Below are 19,406 nucleotides of genomic sequence, written 5' to 3' on the forward strand. Positions count from 1 at the left end.
AATGTGTATAAACACAAGGGGTCTCCCCTCAGTGGTGCTCGTGCTTTCTGTACACACTCTCCTGACTGTGAGGGGCTGGAGCAGCACTGCGGGAGTCTCACCGGCATGCATTTTTTAAATTAATTTACTTTTTTTTAATCAGAGTGGCCCTGAACTGGGGCGCTCGTTTGGGTTGGCAACCGCTGAGGCGCAGCCCTCAGCCCCGGCGCATGCGCGGTGCGGCCCGCGGGGGGCGGGACGCGTCGCCAAGATGGCGGCCTACCTGCAGTGGCGGCGCTTCGTCTTCTTCGACAGGGAGGTGGTGAAGGAGCCGCCGGGCCCGGAGGGCTCCGCCGGGAAACCCTTCGCGCTGCCCCCGGGCGTCACGGTGTGCGACTCGGGCCGGGGGAGCCTCGTGTTCGGGGATATCCGAGGAGAGGTGGCGGTGCTGGGCGCTCCGGCCTTGCGGGGGGGCTTCGTGGGCTGGGGCCTGCGGCCTTCTGTGTGGGCTTGGTGGTCCTGTGCACAGGCCCCTGCCCTGTGCAAAACCCGTCGTTAATTGTTTCCGTGCTCTTAGGCATCTCCACAAAAGTGCGTTTGTTGTAGGCTTATGAGAGGAGCCGGTAAGGGTTTGATTCTGCCACGCTCGGAGGTGTAGGGGTTCTTGTGTCGTTTTGTTTTTCTTTTACCGTTTTTTATCATCTTCCTTTGTTTGCCTTAACTGTGATCAACATATCGAAGGGCAGATCTGGTTTCTGCCGCGCTCGCTTCAACTCACTAGTTTCCAGGCTTACAAGCTAAGAGTGACGCACCTGTACCAGCTGAAGCAGCACAGTATCTTGGTTTCTGTTGGTGAGGATGAAGAGGGCATTAACCCATTGGTAAGTCAAGTGACAAAGAGAGGCAAATTTTTTGTGTTATGGATCTCTCATAGAATACTGTGATTATCTCGATTGACTCTTCTTACTTTCAGTAGTTTGCCTCTAATGCCTCATGTTTTACTTACGCTGTACCGCTGTTGTTTTCAGGTTAAAGTATGGAACCTGGAGAAACGAGATGGTGGCAATCCTCTTTGCACACGAATTTTTCCGGCGATACCGGGTAACAAGCCCACGGTTGTGTCTTGCCTAACTGTCCACGAGAATCTTAATTTCATGGCTATTGGTAAGTAAAGCTGAACAGAGTAAGAGCAGCAATGTTGCAGGACTGCAGGCTCTTTCTGTGTGTTGGTCTCTGCACTGAAATCAGAAGCTTTTTCTTATGTGTTGTGGTCTTCTGCCCCCAAACAGCTTGCAAACTATGAAATCTGAATGTTTTACTCACTAGTAGGAAACCTCCCTCTAGGGTTTTTGATGTATGGTACGTTTTGAATAAGCAAATTAATTAAAACGGTAGTTAAAATTGGAGGATGAAGTAGGTCTTCTCAAAACAAAATATAAAAAGACCCAAACAAAAATAACCTGCAAGTGGAGTTTGTGATGGGGGAAGCACGTTGAGCCTTGTGGAACAGTGACATTGCATGTGGTCCGGTGGCAACTGTGAAATTTAACAGGAGTAATTGGAGGTAGATTGGTGCAGCAATCCCATTACTTGATACCTTGCTGGCAAGCAAGGTGTCACTGGCTGCAGCTGCCCTAACTCGCACTGGATAATATTTCAAGTGTGCCACGCAAGTGAACAGTTTGGTTTGTCCTTTTCATCAGGTTTTGCAGATGGGAGTGTTGTACTTACAAAAGGAGACATCACCCGAGACCGGCACAGTAAGACCCAGATCCTGCATGAGGGCAGTTACCCAGTTACTGGTCTCGCTTTCCGACAGTCTGGCAAAACAACACATCTGTTTGTGGTGACCACAGAGAACATCCAGGTGGGAAATTAATTGGAAAAAATGAGAATCTGACTTGAAAATTCTATTGGCTTTAGAGTCAAGTTCAGGTGAGCTCTAAAACCTTGTGTTTCCTCTGTAGTCTTACCTGCTCTCAGTGAAAGACTATCCTCATCTGGAGCTGGACACTCACGGTTGTGGATTGCGCTGTTCTTCTCTCAGTGACCCCTCACAGGATCTGCAGTTCATCGTAGCAGGAAATGAATGTGTGTACCTCTATCAGCCAGACGAACGGGGCCCCTGCTTTGCCTTCGAGGGACAAAAGTTGATTGTTCACTGGTATCGGGGGTACCTCATCATTGTCTCCAAGGACCGGAAGACTTCTCCAAAGTAGGGGTCCTTGGAACACATGAGATTTTATTATTACTTTTTTTTTTTTTTTTTTTTATCTTTTACTATTGCAGTTTTCTGCTTTCCCTCTTTTTTTTTTTTTTTTCCCTTCTTCTTTGTGAAGCTTCACTCTAGGGGCTGACTGTAACTTTGTCAGAGGCTGTTGAAATTAATCCAGACCCATAGACCAATTTGGTTGTTAGAGTAGCACAGTCAAGCATGCTGAACAAGGGGGATTTCTTTCCACCCATATGAATTTCTCAGTCCAACACACACAGATGGCACTTGTGCATAAATATGCGGTGTCTTGCCTATGCATCTGCTTAGTTTATTTGTCCAAATGAACCTCGTTTGTCTTGCCCTCTGGGCATCTTTAGTTTGCGTAGGTATCGAAAGAATTCAGGTTGCTTCTTGTTTTCTAAAACTTTATTCTGCTCTCCAGGTCTGAGTTTGCTGGGAATGAGGCACAGAATTCAGATAAACAAGTCCTGAATATCTATGACTTGTGCAACAAATTCATTGCGTACAGCTCGATCTTCGATGATATAGTGGATGTTTTAGCGGAGTGGGGTTCCTTGTACGTACTGACCCGAGATGGGAAGATCCATGTACTGCAGGAGAAGGATACACAAACCAAACTTGAGGCACGTAAACCTGTTTTGTTGCTGGTCTGCCTTATGTCTGCAAGATTGTACTGGCTCCACAGGTTGAAAAATTGGACTGTTGAAGTGAGTGAGTTACAAGGTAATAAGTGACCTTGTAGCTTTCCAGCATAACCTGTGTTGCAGAGCATTTGGTATTTAAAAGCCCAAGTCTGCATACAGGTACAGCACCAAAGAGAAACAATTTGTTTTGTGGGCGTGTTTAAACCTTGCTTTAGAAGGTGATATTGCCCTCATACTGCTCCTACTCTGTATTTAACAGATGCTCTTCAGAAAGAACTTATTTGAAATGGCCATTAACCTAGCCAAGAGTCACCACTTGGACAGCGATGGCTTGTCAGAGATCTTCCGTCAGTATGGCGATCATCTGTACAACAAGGGGAACCACGATGGAGCCATCCAGCAGTATATTCGGTAAGCAGGGGTAGTACAGAGCAAGGGCAGTGTGGTACAGATGGAGCTATATAGGCCTTGATTTCTGTTTCAGCCAAGGGCGGAAAAAAAGGCATGACTCATGAAAAATGCTACCAATAGAGAGAAAAGTGTCAGATTAAGTGCCTCCGAAGGTTGCTTGAAAATCACTCAATGTGAAAGGGTAAACTAGAGTGTCACTTAAATATAAAAAATGCTGTTTTAATATAAAACATATAAATATAAAAAAACATCTGTTTTGGGGCTTATTGAAAACTGTTTTGAGCCACATACATGTAGAACTGAATCTTTGGAGCCCTGACACCTGTCAAGTGTTTGTATATATACTTAATGCAAATTTGCAATAAAATCAGGCTAACTGTGGCTAAACTGTTGCATGTGGGCATAAGTGTTTAAATAAGACTTTGAGTTTTGTGACTGTAAGAAAGGAAAATGTCTTTAATTCCCTTTTTTTGGATTCCCAATTATCTGTGGCCAGAGCGTAGCCCATCATCTCACAGTTTCCTTTAGAGGAGCATTAATTCCTTATGTGCTGCCACCATCATCCCAATTGCAGCCTTTGTAGATGGCTGTTTCACTGTGTCTGCTGAAGTTCTCTGTGCCATTAATTTTTTTCTTTTTTTGACTCCCTGGTTACGTGGCCTGCTGTGACGTGATTCTTCCCCTTCCAGAACAATAGGGAAGTTGGAACCATCTTATGTTATTCGGAAATTTCTAGATGCTCAGCGCATCCACAACCTCACTGCTTATCTGCAGACTCTTCATCTGCAGTCTCTGGCCAATGCAGACCATACTACGCTTCTGCTGAATTGCTATACCAAACTCAAAGACAGCTCCAAACTGGAGGAGTTCATTAAGGTAATGGGGGAAGGTGATAACTTAAGAATTTTGTTTTATTTTGTTACAATTAAAACACGACAATTAAAAAGGAGTAGTGATAACCAAAAATTGGCTCCTGTGGGGCTGTTGTGAGAGAGAGAGACACACACAGAAAAGAAGGGATTTCTGCCACAGTATCCTTGTTTTTGTTGCTTTATTTCCAAGCTTTTGGTTACATTCTCAGTTTGGCTGGCTTGGCCGTTCCAGTTTGAATTGTGATGGCTTTCGCCAGTATGACTAGCTATCTACTGAGAGGTGGTTAGACTTCCTTCTCAACACGTGGTCTGTCCCTTGCATTAGAGATACTAAGTTGTCAGCACTCTGGCATTTCTCCTTTTAAGCAAATGATTACTGCTTAGTCCTCAGTCTTTCTGCTTCTGTTCTTGTAGACTAGCGAGAGCGAGGTCCGCTTTGATGTGGAAACAGCAATCAAAGTGCTTCGTCAAGCAGGTTACTACTCCCATGCTGTGTACTTGGCAGAGAAACATGCCCATCACGAATGGTACCTCAAAATCCAGCTAGAGGACATCAAGGTAAGATATTACTGCTCTCATGTTCTTACTGGTGTGAATATTGCTTCTCTAACCTCCTGTGTTGGAGGGAATCTCACTTCACTAGCCTGTCTGCACAGTAGCCCTGTGGCTACAGGACCGTTCAGGTAGTACCAGTGCCCGCTGTTGCTTGTGTGTTGGCTTTCTGCTTCTGGCTTGTGCAGTGGGTTGGAAATTAGAGGGGCTTATTTGTTCTGTTTTGGTATGTGGCTTTTTACAGTGACCCTTAGAGAAGGGAGGTTTGTTAGTGGCAAACTGGTTAGTGGCAGATGGATTTAAATCTCTGTCTTTCCCCAAGGCCACAGCCAGCCTTCCTCACACAGGAGGAGACCAAGCAGGAATAGTGAAATAAGATGATAATGCAGAGCAAATGGTGGTCCTGGCATACTTTCAGCATGTCTTCAATGCTGTCTGTGCTAATGTTGATGTGGAGGGCAGAAGCCAATGTGATGTTATCTTTGCTGGCTGCCTCCACAGAACTACCAAGAGGCTTTACACTACATTGGAAAGCTGCCGTTTGATCAGGCAGAGAGTAACATGAAGCGGTATGGTAAAATCCTGATGCACCACGTCCCTAATGAGACCACAGAACTACTGAAGATCCTTTGCACTGATTACCAGCCATCAGGAGACAACGAAGGCCTTGGGCTGCTGGAAGGAAAAAAGGTATGGTTTGCTTGGACTGAGAGTTGTTGTTCTGGAGTAGTAACTTTGCAGCGAATGAGCACTCCTGCGTGCCTTGCAGCACAGGCCTGACATTTCAGACGTAATGAAAGGCCACATCCTGGTGTACTGGTAGTACACAAGAAACTGCCTAAAGCTATTACACAGAACTGATTGCTGCAGTAATTGGCATCCAGTGCTGTACGGTATCTGTTGCATCACAGATTGTAGGAACAGGCCCTCCAAATGATAGAGAAGAAGCACCTGTCTGTCTGTGGTTGTGCTGGGTGGTTTACTCTTTTTTTTTTTTTTTTTCCCTTCCTGTTTTACAGGCTAATTCTGAGGAGTTCATTCCGATTTTTGCAAACAACTCCCGAGAACTGAAAGCTTTTCTGGAGCACATGACTGAGGTGCAGTCTGACTCTCCACAGGGCGTCTATGACACTTTATTGGAACTTCGACTCCAAAACTGGGCCCACGAACAAGATAAGCAGGTTTGAGTTCCTCCAGCTTTGTATTTTGAGAGGGAGCTTTGGTGCCTAGGAATTCTATTTGCATTCCTGCCAGCCCATAACCTTTTCAGATGGGCAGTGTTAATGTGAGGCAGTTCATATGCTATACTGGACAAACGGCAAATAAATGAGAAAGCAACCTGCTAGCTTGAAGAGTACTCGTTTCAGTGAGGCTGAGTTTGTTTTGTATGAGTCTCAGTGAAGTACAGTTTCCAGACAATACAATCTCTGTGGGCAGAGGCCGCTCCCACAAAACCAGCTATATATGCTTGCCCTCATCTCTGGGGGATGCCGGCTGTTTGGATGAAAGAAATTGTCTTCTCTGCTTAAAGGGGATATAGGGCAAACAGAACTTTGCTCCTCTTTAGAAAGCTGCAACTGTTGTCAGATTTTAATGCAAAATATTTGAGTGTTGCTTCCCACCTACCTCTCATTTCTGTTTCCTGTAGATCAAGGAAAAGCTGCACAATGAAGCACTCACTCTCCTGAAGAGTGGAAGGTTCAAAACAGTCTTTGATAAGGCCTTGGTCTTATGTCAGATGCACAACTTCAAGGATGGTGTCCTCTACCTCTATGAACAGGGCAAGCTGTGAGTGTTGCTTTTCTCCCCAGAGTACTATTGCTTCCTCAACTCCAGGAATTTCTGAGCTGTAATTGTCCCTGCCCTACAATGGTGAGAACTTCTTGAGTATCCCAAGATAGGAACTGTACAGATAATAGCTCAGCTGAAAATATCCTACTGTTGGAGCAGGGCAGTGATGTGGAGAATAGATGACAGACCAGGCTCTGGTTCTGTGGGAATGTTTGGGGATTGCATGGCTGCATGAAAACCTGGGATTCCTATAACCTCTCAAAAAGAGAAGTAGATTCTTCTTGTTGATGCGTTGCTCTATTCTGTAGCTTCCAACAGATCATGCACTACCACATGCAGAATGAGCAGTACAAGAAGGTGATTGAGGTGTGTGAGCTGTATGGAGACCAGGAGGCATGTCTCTGGGAACAGGCTCTCGGCTATTTTGCACGGAAAGAGGAGGACTGCAAGGAGTATATTGCCGCGGTGCTGAAACACATAGAGAACAAGAACCTTATGCCTCCGCTGCTTGGTAATAATGACATGTGGCACCTAAACCACTTTTTTATAGCACTCTGTAGACTAGAAATTTGAGAGAAGTATCTATGAAGTTTGAGCCCACCATTTGAAACAAGGACCTTCTCTGTAGGAAAATGTGCTGCCAGTGGTAGCTCCATAACCAGAGCAGAAGATTTGTGGTATCGGTCACTGGGATGTCTGTGAATTGTTTCTGTTCTATCAGTGTTGGAAGGTGAAGGGCTTGCCTAAACTCCTGCTGTGGACTGGGAGAGAAGTTGAAATAGAATCCAGTCCACTAGATTATTGCTTTGCCTCTTTGGTCTGTGCTGTCTAAACATGATCCCAGTCATGTCTTTGGAAGCAGGAGCCCTCCAGAGTGCAAGCTGAAACTTTAGTCTTTAAATGAGGTTTCTGATTGTCTTTGCCTGTAAGTAGCCTCTTAAAACAAAGTGGTCTGTCCAGGTAGGACCAGTGTAGCTGCAGTTTCTTTGCTTGTGTTTAAACTAACCTCTTGGTTATCCTCAGTTGTGCAGACACTGGCTCACAACTCCACGGCCACGCTGTCTGTGATTAAGGATTATCTTGTCAACAAGCTGCAGAAGCAGAGCTGCCAGATCGAGCAGGATGAGCAAAGAATTCTAAAATACAGAGAAGAAACCACCAGGATCCGCCAGGAGATTGAAGAGCTAAAAGCAAGGTGCAGGACTGTGGTGTCTTGTCTACAGCAGAGCTGCTGTTCTACTTCAGTAATGAAAAATACACTTTGTTTTTCTTTTGTTCTTTACTTCTGTTTTTCCTTCTGCTTTCTGTCACTTTCAGTCCCAAGATCTTTCAGAAGACCAAGTGTAGTATCTGTACCAGCGCCCTGGAGCTTCCTTCAGTCCACTTCCTTTGTGGTCATTCCTTCCACCAGCACTGCTTTGAGAGCTACTCGGACAGTGACTCAGAATGTCCTACTTGCATGCCCGAAAACCGCAAAGTGATGGATATGATCCGGGCTCAGGAGCAGAAGAGAGATCTGCACGACCAGTTTCAGCATCAGGTAGGGTGATGTTGTATGTCACAGAATCATTTGGGTTGGAAGAGAGCTCTAAGGTCACCCAGTCCAACCTCTGACCTAACACAAGTCCTCCACTAAACCACATCACTAAGCTCTACATCTAAATGTCTTAAAGCCCTCCAGGGATGGTGACTCCACCACTTGCCTGGGCAGCCCATTCCAATGTCTTTCAAGCTTTTTTTTTTTTTAAGTGGATTGCTCTGGAGATCCCCCAGCAGATGGTAGAGAAGGGTAAAGCTGAAAGTATGTTGATTGAGGATGCTGAGGCCTTAGGAGCTAGAGTGACTAGTACAGGGTGTGGAGATTCCTGGATGTTTTGCAAAGATGGAAGAGGAACTGTTGTCACTTCATCCTGAAATGGGTCTAGATCTGTCCCGTGGGCAGCTGATCAACAAATTGCCTAGCACAAATGAAGGAGGAAGGAAAGTCTTGAGATCAGAGTGGGGTAGGAGGGCGTATCGGAAGTAATGCTTCTACGTCAATGTTACCAAAAAAATTCAGGAGGTAAGCTGAGAATGGGATACCAGCTGGAACATGTTAGCACATTTGGACACTGTAAGCTAATGTAGAAGTTTTCATACTTAAATAAACTGCCCCGGTGGCACAAAGGGTAACAGCAGGGTAAGAAGCTGCTGCTGCCACGGAATGGCAAGGGAGTGCCTGGAGCTGCAGGGGCTGTAGGTAAAGGGGCAGGGAAGGCAGAGCTCGGGCGCTGACGGTGCTGCTTTGTGCCCTGCAGCTCAAGTGCTCCAACGACGGCTTCTCCGTCGTCGCCGACTACTTCGGCCGCGGCGTCTTCAACAAGCTGACCCTCATCACCGACCTACCCCCGGGGAAGCCCCCCGCCAGCCTGGAGGCCGGGCTGCACCGGGAGCTGCTCCTGCACGGCAGGCGCGGCACCTAACGGCGGCTGTGTGGCTGTGACCACCGGGCGGGGAAGAGCGCGGGGCTGTCCGGTACCGCGTGGCAATAAACGGGGCTGTTCGGCACCGCGCTGTGATCACGGGGCTGGGCTGTAACGGGGCTGCCCGGTACTACGGGGCCGTAACGGGGCTGCCCCGTACCGCTGGGCCTTAACGGGGCCGGGCTGTAATGGGGCTGCCCGGTACCGCTGGGCCTTAACGGGGCCGGGCTGTAATGGGGCTGCCCGGTCCCATGGGGCCGTAACGGGGCCGCCCGGACCCACGTGGCCGTAACGGAGCCGCGGGGAGCCCCGGGGGGGAGGGGGCGGGGCGAGCGTCCCGGATGTGACGTAGCGGGGCGGGGCCGCGCCATGGAGCGGAGCGGGGAGCGCTGAGGGGAGGGAGGCGGCGCCATGGCGGAGCCGGGCCCGGCCGCCGTGAGTCGGGGTCTGGGGGGCTTGAGGGGGGGGACACCGGGGATGTGAGGGGAGGAGGAGGGCACCGGGAGGGCTCCGGCCGGCCGCTGACCCCCTTGTTACCGCAGGGCGAGAACGGAGTGGGCGGCAGAGCGGTCCGTGTGGGCACCCGGCGGAGCCAGGTAGGCGGCGGGGGGCGCCGGTAACGCCCCGGGGGTAACACGGAGGGGGGTTGGGGGGCTTCTCCCGGGGCCTTCTCCCGGTATTGCCCCCCCCGGGGGTCCTGCTCGGCGTTTTTCGGCCTTCAGAGTTCCCGGTGCAGCCCGGTGCAGCAGGGAGGAGCCGGCCCGTCGAGGGCGATAAGCGCCCCCGTGCCCCCGTCCCGCCGTAATCTCGCTCGTCCCGGTGGGTTTTTTCTAAGAAGAAAGGGGGGGGCAGAGGGGCAGCGGCTTTTTGAACTGTTTTTTCTAACCCGAGGCTTTGCAAGCAGCAGCTTCCCTTCGCGCTCATTTTATATGTAGGGAAAGTGCCGTCCGGAGAACAAAGTTAGCTGCCCCAGGCTACTCGGTTCATTACAGGGAGAAAAGCTAAAACGCTACTCGGCTGTGGCTGCTCGACTACTGCTGCACGTGTAGCATGAACCAATAACATCACGGTGTTCTTATTGCTTCTACTATCATCATAAAAGAGAATATTCTTCCTTTATCTTACTGCTTGAAGCTCATTTGTTTGCTGTTTCTGCAGACCTTTTGTTTGTGTCTGTAGAATTGCTAAATAAAGTTCTGCTCTTAAAAGTAGCTCACGTTTACCAGCAACGCTAAGTCTTCTACAGGTAAAGTGAAATCCAGCTGGCTCCTACCAAAACTTGCAGTATTGGTAACGTTCACGCTCTTAGAAATAGCAGGGGGTATCCAGTACGTGTATGACTTCTTCTTTCATCACTGAGTGGCAGGAGGATGGTTTGGCTTGCCTTTACACTTGCTTGCCAGTAAGCAGGCATCTTTCAGCAGTGGGATTTGAGATGTGGAACAAAGTGCTTTAAAGTTAGGTACGTAAATTCTGTTTAAGTGCAAAGGCAATGATGGGAACAGCTAATGACCTTAATGCACCTGGAAGCAGAGTGAGTGAATCCCAACACACAGCCTTCCGCTTCAGTCGATTTTCCTAACTCAGTAAATTCTTTCTGTTCTGACTTGTCACTGTTTGGATCGCAACAGTGTTGGATATGGGGAGAGGTTTTTTGCTGCTTAGATACAAACAATTATTTGGTGAAATTCTCTGGTCACGATGTAGGTTTGTGTGCCTCAGAGGGTTTGTATGTATGAGCTATTGTACTTGGGGCTACTTTTTTTAATATTTACAGCTTAGAGAACTTAGTGGTAATTAATGCATAACCATCAAAGAATGGCAAAGTTCTCTCTAGCTGCTATGTAGCTGATGTGCTTTTTGTATAGGGCTTTGCTTTCTGCTTTGTTGCAGCTGGCCCGGATTCAGACCGACAGTGTAGTTGAGATGCTCCGTGAGTTACACCCAGACCTCCACTTTGAGATTGGTAGGTGGTGTGGGTTTTTTTTGTTTCTGCTCTGGTGTAGATTGCAGTAGGAGCCAGCCAGCTATCTTTGTGTGCAAGATGTGCGTACAGAATACTGTCAAGAGGAGGAGAATTTGCCCCGTTATCTAAGAGTGCAGTCTGAATTCATTTAGGCTGTGTGGCTGAGCAACTGCTGCTGGTATTTTCCATGGGAGGAGGATTTCACAAGCTCCTGGTGATTGTGGCCCTGCATCTGTCAATCTGCCATGCAGGTGACATTGTGTTGCTTCGTTGGAGAACGTGGTATCAATGTGGCTGCCCTCTGGACTGTGTTGAGGACACTTTCCTGTCTGGGGCTTGTGGTATTTAACAGCATAGGAATAACTGGAAGCACACTTGAACTGGAGAGAGCTGCTGAGTATCTGCTCACTGACACTCTGGAGAAAGATCTGGGCAATGTCCTTTCAGTTGGTCATTCCCAAAACCTGCACTCTTTCTTTCTCTGTGTTTTTAAGGACAGTGAAGAATGTGTCATTCTCCCTTAACATGGTTGAGTGCAACGTATTCTTAGGAGTGAGCTGCTCTTGCATTGAGTCTGTGCACACAGTGCACATAAGTGTGTATTGCTTGTGTAAATGCTTTCAGTCTAGGCCTATGTGCTCTGACCATACCTCACACTTTATCTGTGCTCTTTCTGAGCAGTTGCCATGTCAACAACTGGAGATAAGATCCTGGATACAGCACTTTCCAAGGTAAAGGGCATCTTCTTTTTGTGCTCATGAAGTAATTGTGTTTGGTGGTATATTTGCAGATTTTTCTTTTGTGGTTCATGTTCCTCCATTTACATGTAGATTGGGGAGAAGAGCCTTTTCACCAAAGAACTAGAAAACGCACTCGAAAGAAATGAGTAAGAGCCTGATTATTTTATTTTATTGGGGGGGGGGGGGGGGAATTGGGGTTGCTGTTGTTTTGTTCTTCCTTGTCTAGCATTCATGCTCTTCAGACATTTTTTGCTTTGCTGCCATGTGATCTAGTTTTCTTCTGTTCCGCTACGTCTGGTTACATGAGAAATTCTTTGCTAAGTCATTGTCTCTACTCATTGTCTCTTTTCTTTCTTTTAACTTTCAACCCTGGACTTAGGCCTTGCATTTTGGAGTGGCATTGCGATGCTTAGTCTGCCCTGGTTATGGTTTATTTTTTTTTCTGCTGTGATTTGCATTACATGTTTGTCAGAGTGGATGTAATGCCTGCTTGGGAATACTTTATTTAAAAAAAATATTTTGCTTGGTTGTGTTAATATTTTGTTTTAGTGTATTTCACATTAACATGGCATAACATTCAGTGTTATTGTGTGACCATATTTCTTAAAATGTTTGCATGCTAAATATTTAGGAGAATTGGGCGTGAGCAAGTTGTGCTGCTTTCTGGACTAACTTCTACAGGAGAACTCAGTTCAGATTCATGCTGGAGCAGAAATTACAGCTTTTGCTTTTTGTAATACCACGGGGAGGGTTGCTGTGGTGCTTGCTTATGGCTTAGTTAAAGTAGGTTTAAAAATAAAGATCACAACACTTAATTTTCCAGGTTAGAAAAGATGGACAGAGAAAGGTGAAATTACTTTTTTGGGATGAAACAATAATACTAAAGTAGTTCTGGCTGTACAATCCTGAAAATCCTCTCTCCTCCAAATTAATTCCCAGGGTGAATTTATACTTTTCTGTACGTTGCCTGTAGGTCTCTGGTGGGTACCGTGTGACCCAACCATCTGTTCAGTGCTGTGATTACTGTCCTGTAATTTTTAGAGTTGACCTGGTAGTTCACTCCTTGAAGGACCTGCCAACTTCTCTTCCTCCTGGCTTTACCATTGGTGCTGTCTGCAAGTAAGTATGGGCTTATTCTTGATTCTCTGAGGGACGTGCGTTTTGCAGCGTGAGTAATGGCAGGAAAGCAAAGGCAGCTTAGGTAGTCTTGGTTCAGTTTGTTAGCCCTTTGATTATTCTCTGAAACAGTGGAACAGCTGGAGTTGTCCTAGCGTTCTGTAGCCATCAGGTGTACTGGAACTCCTTATTTTTACAATGGTGAAAAAGTCTTTTGGAGCTAGAGCCAGCTCCTTTGGGGGCCAATATCAGAACTGTTGACCTTAACAACCTTCCGTTTAAATGATGTAATTCTGCTCTTGCATTATTTTGCAGAAGGGAATCTCCACTTGATGCTGTCGTCTTTCACCCCAAGAACTGTGGGAAAACACTTGGTCTCCTTCCGGAAAAGAGGTGAGTGGGGAGAAAGGGAAGACAGTAAGGTGTAAAAATGGAAGGGAGAAACTTGTTGATATTTCCTAGTGACAGATCAATGAGCTCCTTACTTCATCCTGTAGTGGTTTTACATTGCCTTCAATTAACTTTCACGTATGTTACACTGAATCCGCTTGTTGAAAAAAGCAACGCTGTCTTGGGAGTGTTGTAGACTGAGTCAGTTTGGCTATCTCCTGCCACCTTTTGAGATGCAGCACTTCTTCAAGTGAGACCCTTTCTTATCTCAACCTCCAGAGCGAACACCAGGTCCTTTATATTCTGCTTATTGCAGGGGAATGAATGCATGCTGTGCAGCCAGGGTGTCTAGTGCAGCATTTTAACTTGCATGGTCCCGAACCATTCTCGTTTCCACCCAGCCAATTCTGATTTTTGTTACCTTTTTTTGGCATCAGTTTTCTGTGGTTCTGCTGGGAGCATAAGTAGTTTCTGCCTTTGGAGTTACCTGACTAATTTCCTTTGCGTTTTTATCGAGATTATAGAGTCCACAAACGTGGACTCACATTTCCATGCATCTGGGTGGTGTGAAAATCTTACTTGCCTTAGGTTCCCGATTACCAAGAAGAGTGAATAGAGCACATCTCTAGAAAAGAAATGCTTACTGTATAGTGTTCTGTGTTGTCAAGTTAGACAACCTATTTTCAAAGTGTTTTTTTTGTTTGTTTGTTTTAGTATATTGCCAGTGGGAAAAAATTAATGGGGGCTGTGTTAAACATTTAAATCTCCACACATTTAAACCTTCTGTTTTAAATGGAAGTTTCATCAGTCCTCAACAGTCTCTTGTGGCTACTCTCCAGAAGCATTCATTCTAAATCCACTACTGGGAGTGGTTTGCCTGCAACTAGCTTCATCTAGTTCTTATATTAAACCTCAACGAGTGTTTTTTACGTGTTCAAAGAAGGTATAAATCATTGGCAGGTTCTTGGATCTTCATTTCCATCCTAAGAGGAAGGAAAAAAATGTTTGTTTGCTTAAAACTTCTGACATCTCCAGATGGAGGGAAGTGCAGGAGTATTCTGGATTTCATTGGTTTAATTTTCTCAACAGCGTGATTGGAACCAGTTCACTTCGTCGAGCAGCCCAGCTCAAAAAGAAGTTTCCTCATCTAGAATTCAGAGATATCGTATCCTTTCATGACAAAATGTGGGTTCTGGATAAAGCTCCATGAAGGGTAATAAAAGTTGATGCAAAATCTAGCATCAAGGCTGATTTATACTACCTGACTTCTTTCAGGATGGTATCCCGACAGATTCTAATCTGAAGACTGTTGGATTCTGTAAACACAGACAAGTTAATGTGAAGTGGTTGTAGGACTGCTTGCATGCTGTTTCTATACTTAACCGCTTTTGCAGAGAGGGAATTTAAATACCCGCTTAAAGAAGCTCGATGAGAAGGACGAGTTCAGTGCCATAATCCTGGCTGCTGCTGGGCTGAAGAGAATGGGCTGGGAGAATCGCATTGGTCAGGTGAGTGGCAAAGCAGAGAATACCGTTCTCTTCTGAGTCTGCCTGCTTGATTTTTAGACCTTTGTGTTTGTCTCATTGAAGACATACATTTATTTTGCTGAATCTGTGGTCACATTCCCTTGAGATCTGATGTGGTTCAGGGAGGATTTGATTTGTTTGTTTATCTTCATACGTAAATTTTTACCATGCGGCTTTCCACAGTGCAGTAACAGTTTGTAATATCTCCCAGCATTTCACAGTACTTGTGTGCAGCAGCACAGCAGTGTGTGACTAAGACTTTTCAGGTTAACTAAGGAAGTGTTACTGCCCAGGTGAAGGAAGGTGCTTCTCACCTTAGGGATGGAAACACTGAGGTGTGGGAAGGGGGAGATGATTTCCATGGTTGGGCGTGAAATCAATGGTAGAGGTGAGCACAGAATTCAACTCCTGTTTCCTATGTTCTGAAAAGTGCAATGTGGTTTAACTCTGGTTTTACTGTCTTCCAGCTCCTGAGCCCTGAGGATTGCCTTTATGCTGTCGGACAGGTATGTTACAGCTTCTCTACCGTAAGCCTGACTGTGTATGGGAAATGAGCAGCAGTATGACATGTCAAGTGGTTGACTGTGGCAGTCAAATACTACGTTTGTGTTTGTTGCCAAAGAACAATTACATTGATCTCGTTGCCTGTTAGGCTGCTTATGCACAGCCTGTGGGAAGAACATCAGTCAGCTTTATGAGCTTGTGTGGCGGGGGGCTGATTTCCATCAGCTATAGAAAGTGGTAAATGGTAGAGGTAACGTGTGGCGTGACTACACTGCGGCGACTCTGCAAGTATCAGGCAGGCCGTGAATGTGGCAGGGTGAGTGTTGTGTCGTGCTGGGCTAATTGTGCAAAGCCACTGCAGTATTTGCACTGTTGACACTCCCTTACACACCGTGTCCTAACTCTGGCTGTGTGGAGCTGAAACAGCTGCCTTGGGGCACACTGTTAATGCTCTTGTTTCAAGGCAGTCAAACTGTTCCAGCCCATGCTGGGCATGTAGCTGAGTTTACAAAGTGTTGCACAGCTGGTATCAAACTTGAGAAACCTGAGCTGGCTGTGCATTAGTGATTGCAGGCAGCATTATGTGCTGCAATTATTCCCCATTCTGGGTCAATTCCCAGTGCGTGAACAGGAGTCAGAGAATCCTAGAATATCCTGAGTTGGAAGGGATCCACGAGGATCATTCTGATTTGTGACAACTGCTGAGTGCACACAGAGATGCCTAAGTTGAGGATTTATTTATTTTTGTTATTATCTCCTTTTAGGGGGCATTAGCAGTGGAAGTTCGTGCCAAAGACCAAGAAATACTGAATATGGTATCTGCCCTGCACGATGGAGAAACCGTACTATGCTGCATCGCTGAGAGGGCCTTTATGAAACGTTTGGTACGTGTGGCATCCTTGCTCTTCTTGCAGCAATCAGTACAGCTCTGCTACAGTTAAACTGATGCCACGCTTTCTTAAAACTGCTAGTAGAGCCTATTTGTGATTTAGGAAGTAGGGTTTTGTGCAGCATGTACTTTTCAGGTGCTTCTGGTTTGAATGTGTCAGGGAGAAAACTCCATTGTCAACTTTTTTGTTCTAGGAGGGTGGCTGTAGTGTCCCTGTTGCAGTTAGCAGCGTGCTGAAAGATGGCCAGGTGAGGAATATTTTGTATTTATCTGGGATTATTTCTGGGGAACTGTACCAGTGTGTGCACTTTCCTGAAGGCAACTCCAGCAGACAGCTTTATGGTACAGTAGGGCAGATGGGGTTCTGACTCAAGCCTTCCAGGTTACTCTCTAAAACAGGACAATGAGAATGGGTCTGGTTGCTGAGATCAAGTCTTTTAAAAAATCCCCTTATTATGATAGTTTATTTCCCCCCCCACCTATTCTAAAGGCAGTGTTGCCCTGTGGTCTGGATGTGTTGAACTCCAGAAAATGTGTGCATAAAAGCATCCAGACCACAGGGCTGTAAAAACAGCAGACTATGATTAAGTAGGTGGGAAGTTAGAAAAGAATTCAGCTTGTTCCTTGGTAGTTGCATCTTCTGTAAAAGGGATTACTTGTCTTAAAGCTCTGTCATGCTGCTATTCTAGCTGATCCTACTGGACTACAAAAGTGTTCCCCTCCAGGCTTGTCTGTGCATTTTGCATGTTTTTTAATGTGGCACTAATACCTTCTGTGTCTTTCAAAGTTGTATTTGACAGGTGCAGTCTACAGTTTGGATGGATCTGATAGCCTGAAAGAGACTATGCAGACCAGCGTTAATTATCCGCAACAGGTACGTAAAGCACACCGGGTTCATAAGCCAAACCTGAAGTTGAATGACAAAACCAGACCTTTAGAAATCTCTTACTTTTGGTCTGGTTCTTCAGTCCCTGGAAACTCTACAGCAATGCTGTTCTCAACTTCTTCAACCAGGGGTTCTATCTCGTTTTCTACACGTTCAATTCATTGTCCACACCTTCCTACTGCTTTATGTCGATACATTTATGTTTGCAGAATGAAGACGGACCAAATGATGATGTGCAGCACGTTGGCATCACAGCCAGGAATGTCGCTGGTCAGGCGCAGGAAGCTGCGGAGAACCTTGGTGTTGAACTGGCTAGTTTACTTCTGAGCAAGGGAGCTAAGCACATCCTGAGTGTGGCAAGGCAGCTTAATGATGCCTGCTAAACCTGTGGTGAGGTCAGCAAGATTGCTCCAAGTCTTGCTTCAGCCTTTGCAGCTGTTGTTATCAGCCTTTAGAGGGATTTTTTTAAACATTCACACCGGTCTTGCCTGATGTTTGGGCGCAGAAAAATATGCAATAATAAACTAATTCCAGAGTAGTGATGCTGATCAGGGTTTTTATATCTGAAGCTTACTGGAAGATTTTTGTTGCTAGGAGGGAAAAAATGGTGTTTGCCTGTTGTGTTTAGGAATGGGGCACTGTGCTGTCCCAGTCTGACTAAAGTATTTTCAGTAATCACTGATTTTGTGTAATTGTGTACTATTTGGGCCTGTTCTCCCATCAGAAATGCTGAAGGAGAATGGTGTTAGGCTCTCATTACAGCATCTGTGTTAATTTTCCATGAGGAATGCTGTGTTCAAAATAATCCCATTGAGTTATATCGTAAGCTATCAGATAATTTCTCACTCGCCCCTAACGAATTATTAAGTAACTGGTCAGCTATCTCATCTCGTGTAGATGTAGCCTGAGATAGCCGTTCATCCACTCTAGCCTTTGAGCTAAAGTTGAACAGTTGTGCCTTTCTCTGCAACTGGCAGCTCCTTGCTGTTACTGTGGTTCACAGCTGGAATGTCCTGATGTGCTATTCTCTCCATCCTGGCAGCAGAGCTCAAGCATTACAGTGCCTTGTGTGAGAAACACCCAACCAGTCTGTTACAGGGTTCCTGCTCTGGAAACAAAGCATGGTTTATTCTCGGTGTACTGTCCACTGAATGCAACAGCAGATAAATACAGCCAAAGTCAGCACCCAAGAGTAAGTGTCTTTATGGAGCACCTCCTGTTTTGTGACTCAAGGAGCGTTTCGGGAGCCTTTCTTGCCCTTCCTCCGGCTGCCTGCCCGCACGTGGTACTTCCCGCAGCCCCCTGGACCCGTTCCTCGCAGCTCCGCAGCGCCGGCCCGCGGCCGGGAGGGCTGCAGGCTCCTCCACTCGCCCCCTGCCCCCTTCCCAACCCCGGCGGCACAGCACCGCGGCTCCCCCCCACCCCTTGGGATCGCAGCTCTCCCGGTGAGCAATGGGGTGGCCCTGAAAAGGGCCTTTGTGTGGTGCAGGGGGGGGGGCCGGCCGGCTTAATACTCCTGCGACTGCTGCCCGCCGCCCTTCTTGCCGGCCTTGGCGGGGCCGGCGCTGCCTCCGCCCGTCTTCTTGGGCAGCAGCACGGCCTGGATGTTGGGCAGGACGCCGCCCTGCGCGATGGTGACGCCTCCCAGCAGCTTGTTGAGCTCCTCGTCGTTGCGCACCGCCAGCTGCAGGTGCCGGGGGATGATTCGCGTCTTCTTGTTGTCGCGGGCCGCGTTGCCCGCCAGCTCCAGGATCTCGGCTGTCAGGTACTCCAGCACGGCCGCCAGGTATACCGGCGCGCCGGCCCCGACCCGCTCCGCGTAGTGCCCGCGCCGCAGCAGCCGGTGGACGCGCCCGACGGGGAACTGCAGCCCGGCCCGGGACGAACGGGACTTGGCCTTAGCTCGGGCCTTACCGCCGCTCTTGCCACGGCCAGACATGGCGCCTCGCTGCCGTGCGCGCTCCGCGACCGCTCCCTCGCAGCTCTGCGGCGGAATGGAAGGGGGAGGCTCCGCCTCGCCCGCTTTTATCCCCGCAGGGCGCAGCTCATTGGTCGCCCCGCGGCGGAGCGCCCGCCGGATTGGCTCGCCCGCCGCGCCCGTGTCTCTGCCCGCCTCCGCCTCCGAGCTATTGGGTGAGGCGGCGGGCCAATCGGCAGCCGAGGCGCCAAATTCAAACCGAGCGGTGACCGTTGGCGGCGTCGCTGAGGCGCTGGCCACCCCCTTGTGGCGCTGCGATTCTGTGGCGAGCCGCGGTGCCGGGCAAGGCCGTGCAAACGGGGCTGGGGGCGAGGAAAACCGAACTGCAGCCTGCAGGGCACCGACTCGGGGCTTCTACCAACGCCCGGTGTTATAACGGGCACGGCGAGCCCGTCTGCACCGCCCTGTTCTTGAGGCGCCCTGCTCCGTGAAGGAATACAACCAATAAAGATGTTCCGAAATAA

General features: G+C 47.6%; 3 protein-coding genes across 4 annotated transcripts; 2 read left to right on the plus strand and 1 right to left on the minus strand.

The window, feature by feature from the left end:
- Positions 1-221: 221 nt before the first annotated feature.
- VPS11 (VPS11 core subunit of CORVET and HOPS complexes) lies at positions 222-10,913 on the plus strand. Its single transcript, XM_082777880.1, has 18 exons — positions 222-418; positions 726-860; positions 1,008-1,143; positions 1,683-1,846; positions 1,947-2,194; positions 2,637-2,838; positions 3,119-3,270; positions 3,960-4,146; positions 4,557-4,700; positions 5,196-5,384; positions 5,714-5,875; positions 6,343-6,482; positions 6,794-6,996; positions 7,509-7,680; positions 7,803-8,025; positions 8,783-8,999; positions 9,490-9,543; positions 10,841-10,913. Exons 1-16 carry the CDS (start codon positions 251-253, stop codon positions 8,945-8,947), a joined length of 2,790 nt encoding a protein of 929 aa, XP_082634006.1. The 5' UTR covers positions 222-250; the 3' UTR covers positions 8,948-8,999; positions 9,490-9,543; positions 10,841-10,913.
- On the plus strand, positions 9,293-18,149 carry HMBS (hydroxymethylbilane synthase). 2 transcript variants are annotated; one of them, XM_082777878.1, is made up of 15 exons: positions 9,293-9,382; positions 9,490-9,543; positions 10,841-10,913; positions 11,595-11,644; positions 11,744-11,799; positions 12,695-12,772; positions 13,085-13,162; positions 14,249-14,324; positions 14,554-14,667; positions 15,153-15,191; positions 15,954-16,073; positions 16,273-16,326; positions 16,866-16,952; positions 17,174-17,359; positions 18,010-18,149. In XM_082777878.1, exons 1-14 carry the CDS (start codon positions 9,359-9,361, stop codon positions 17,345-17,347), a joined length of 1,077 nt encoding a protein of 358 aa, XP_082634004.1. In that variant the 5' UTR covers positions 9,293-9,358; the 3' UTR covers positions 17,348-17,359; positions 18,010-18,149. The 2 variants fall into 2 exon arrangements, with proteins under 2 accessions (XP_082634004.1, XP_082634003.1); XM_082777877.1 differs by having other exon boundaries at positions 17,174-18,149.
- H2AX (H2A.X variant histone) lies at positions 18,080-19,388 on the minus strand. The gene has a single exon (XM_082777879.1). It carries the CDS (start codon positions 18,901-18,903, stop codon positions 18,472-18,474), a length of 432 nt encoding a protein of 143 aa, XP_082634005.1. The 5' UTR covers positions 18,904-19,388; the 3' UTR covers positions 18,080-18,471.
- Between the last annotated feature and the right edge of the window lie 18 nt (positions 19,389-19,406).

The sequence above is a fragment of the Aythya marila genome (genome assembly GCF_965140915.1).
Source record: "Aythya marila genome assembly, chromosome: 23".
Lineage (NCBI taxonomy): Eukaryota > Metazoa > Chordata > Aves > Anseriformes > Anatidae > Aythya > Aythya marila.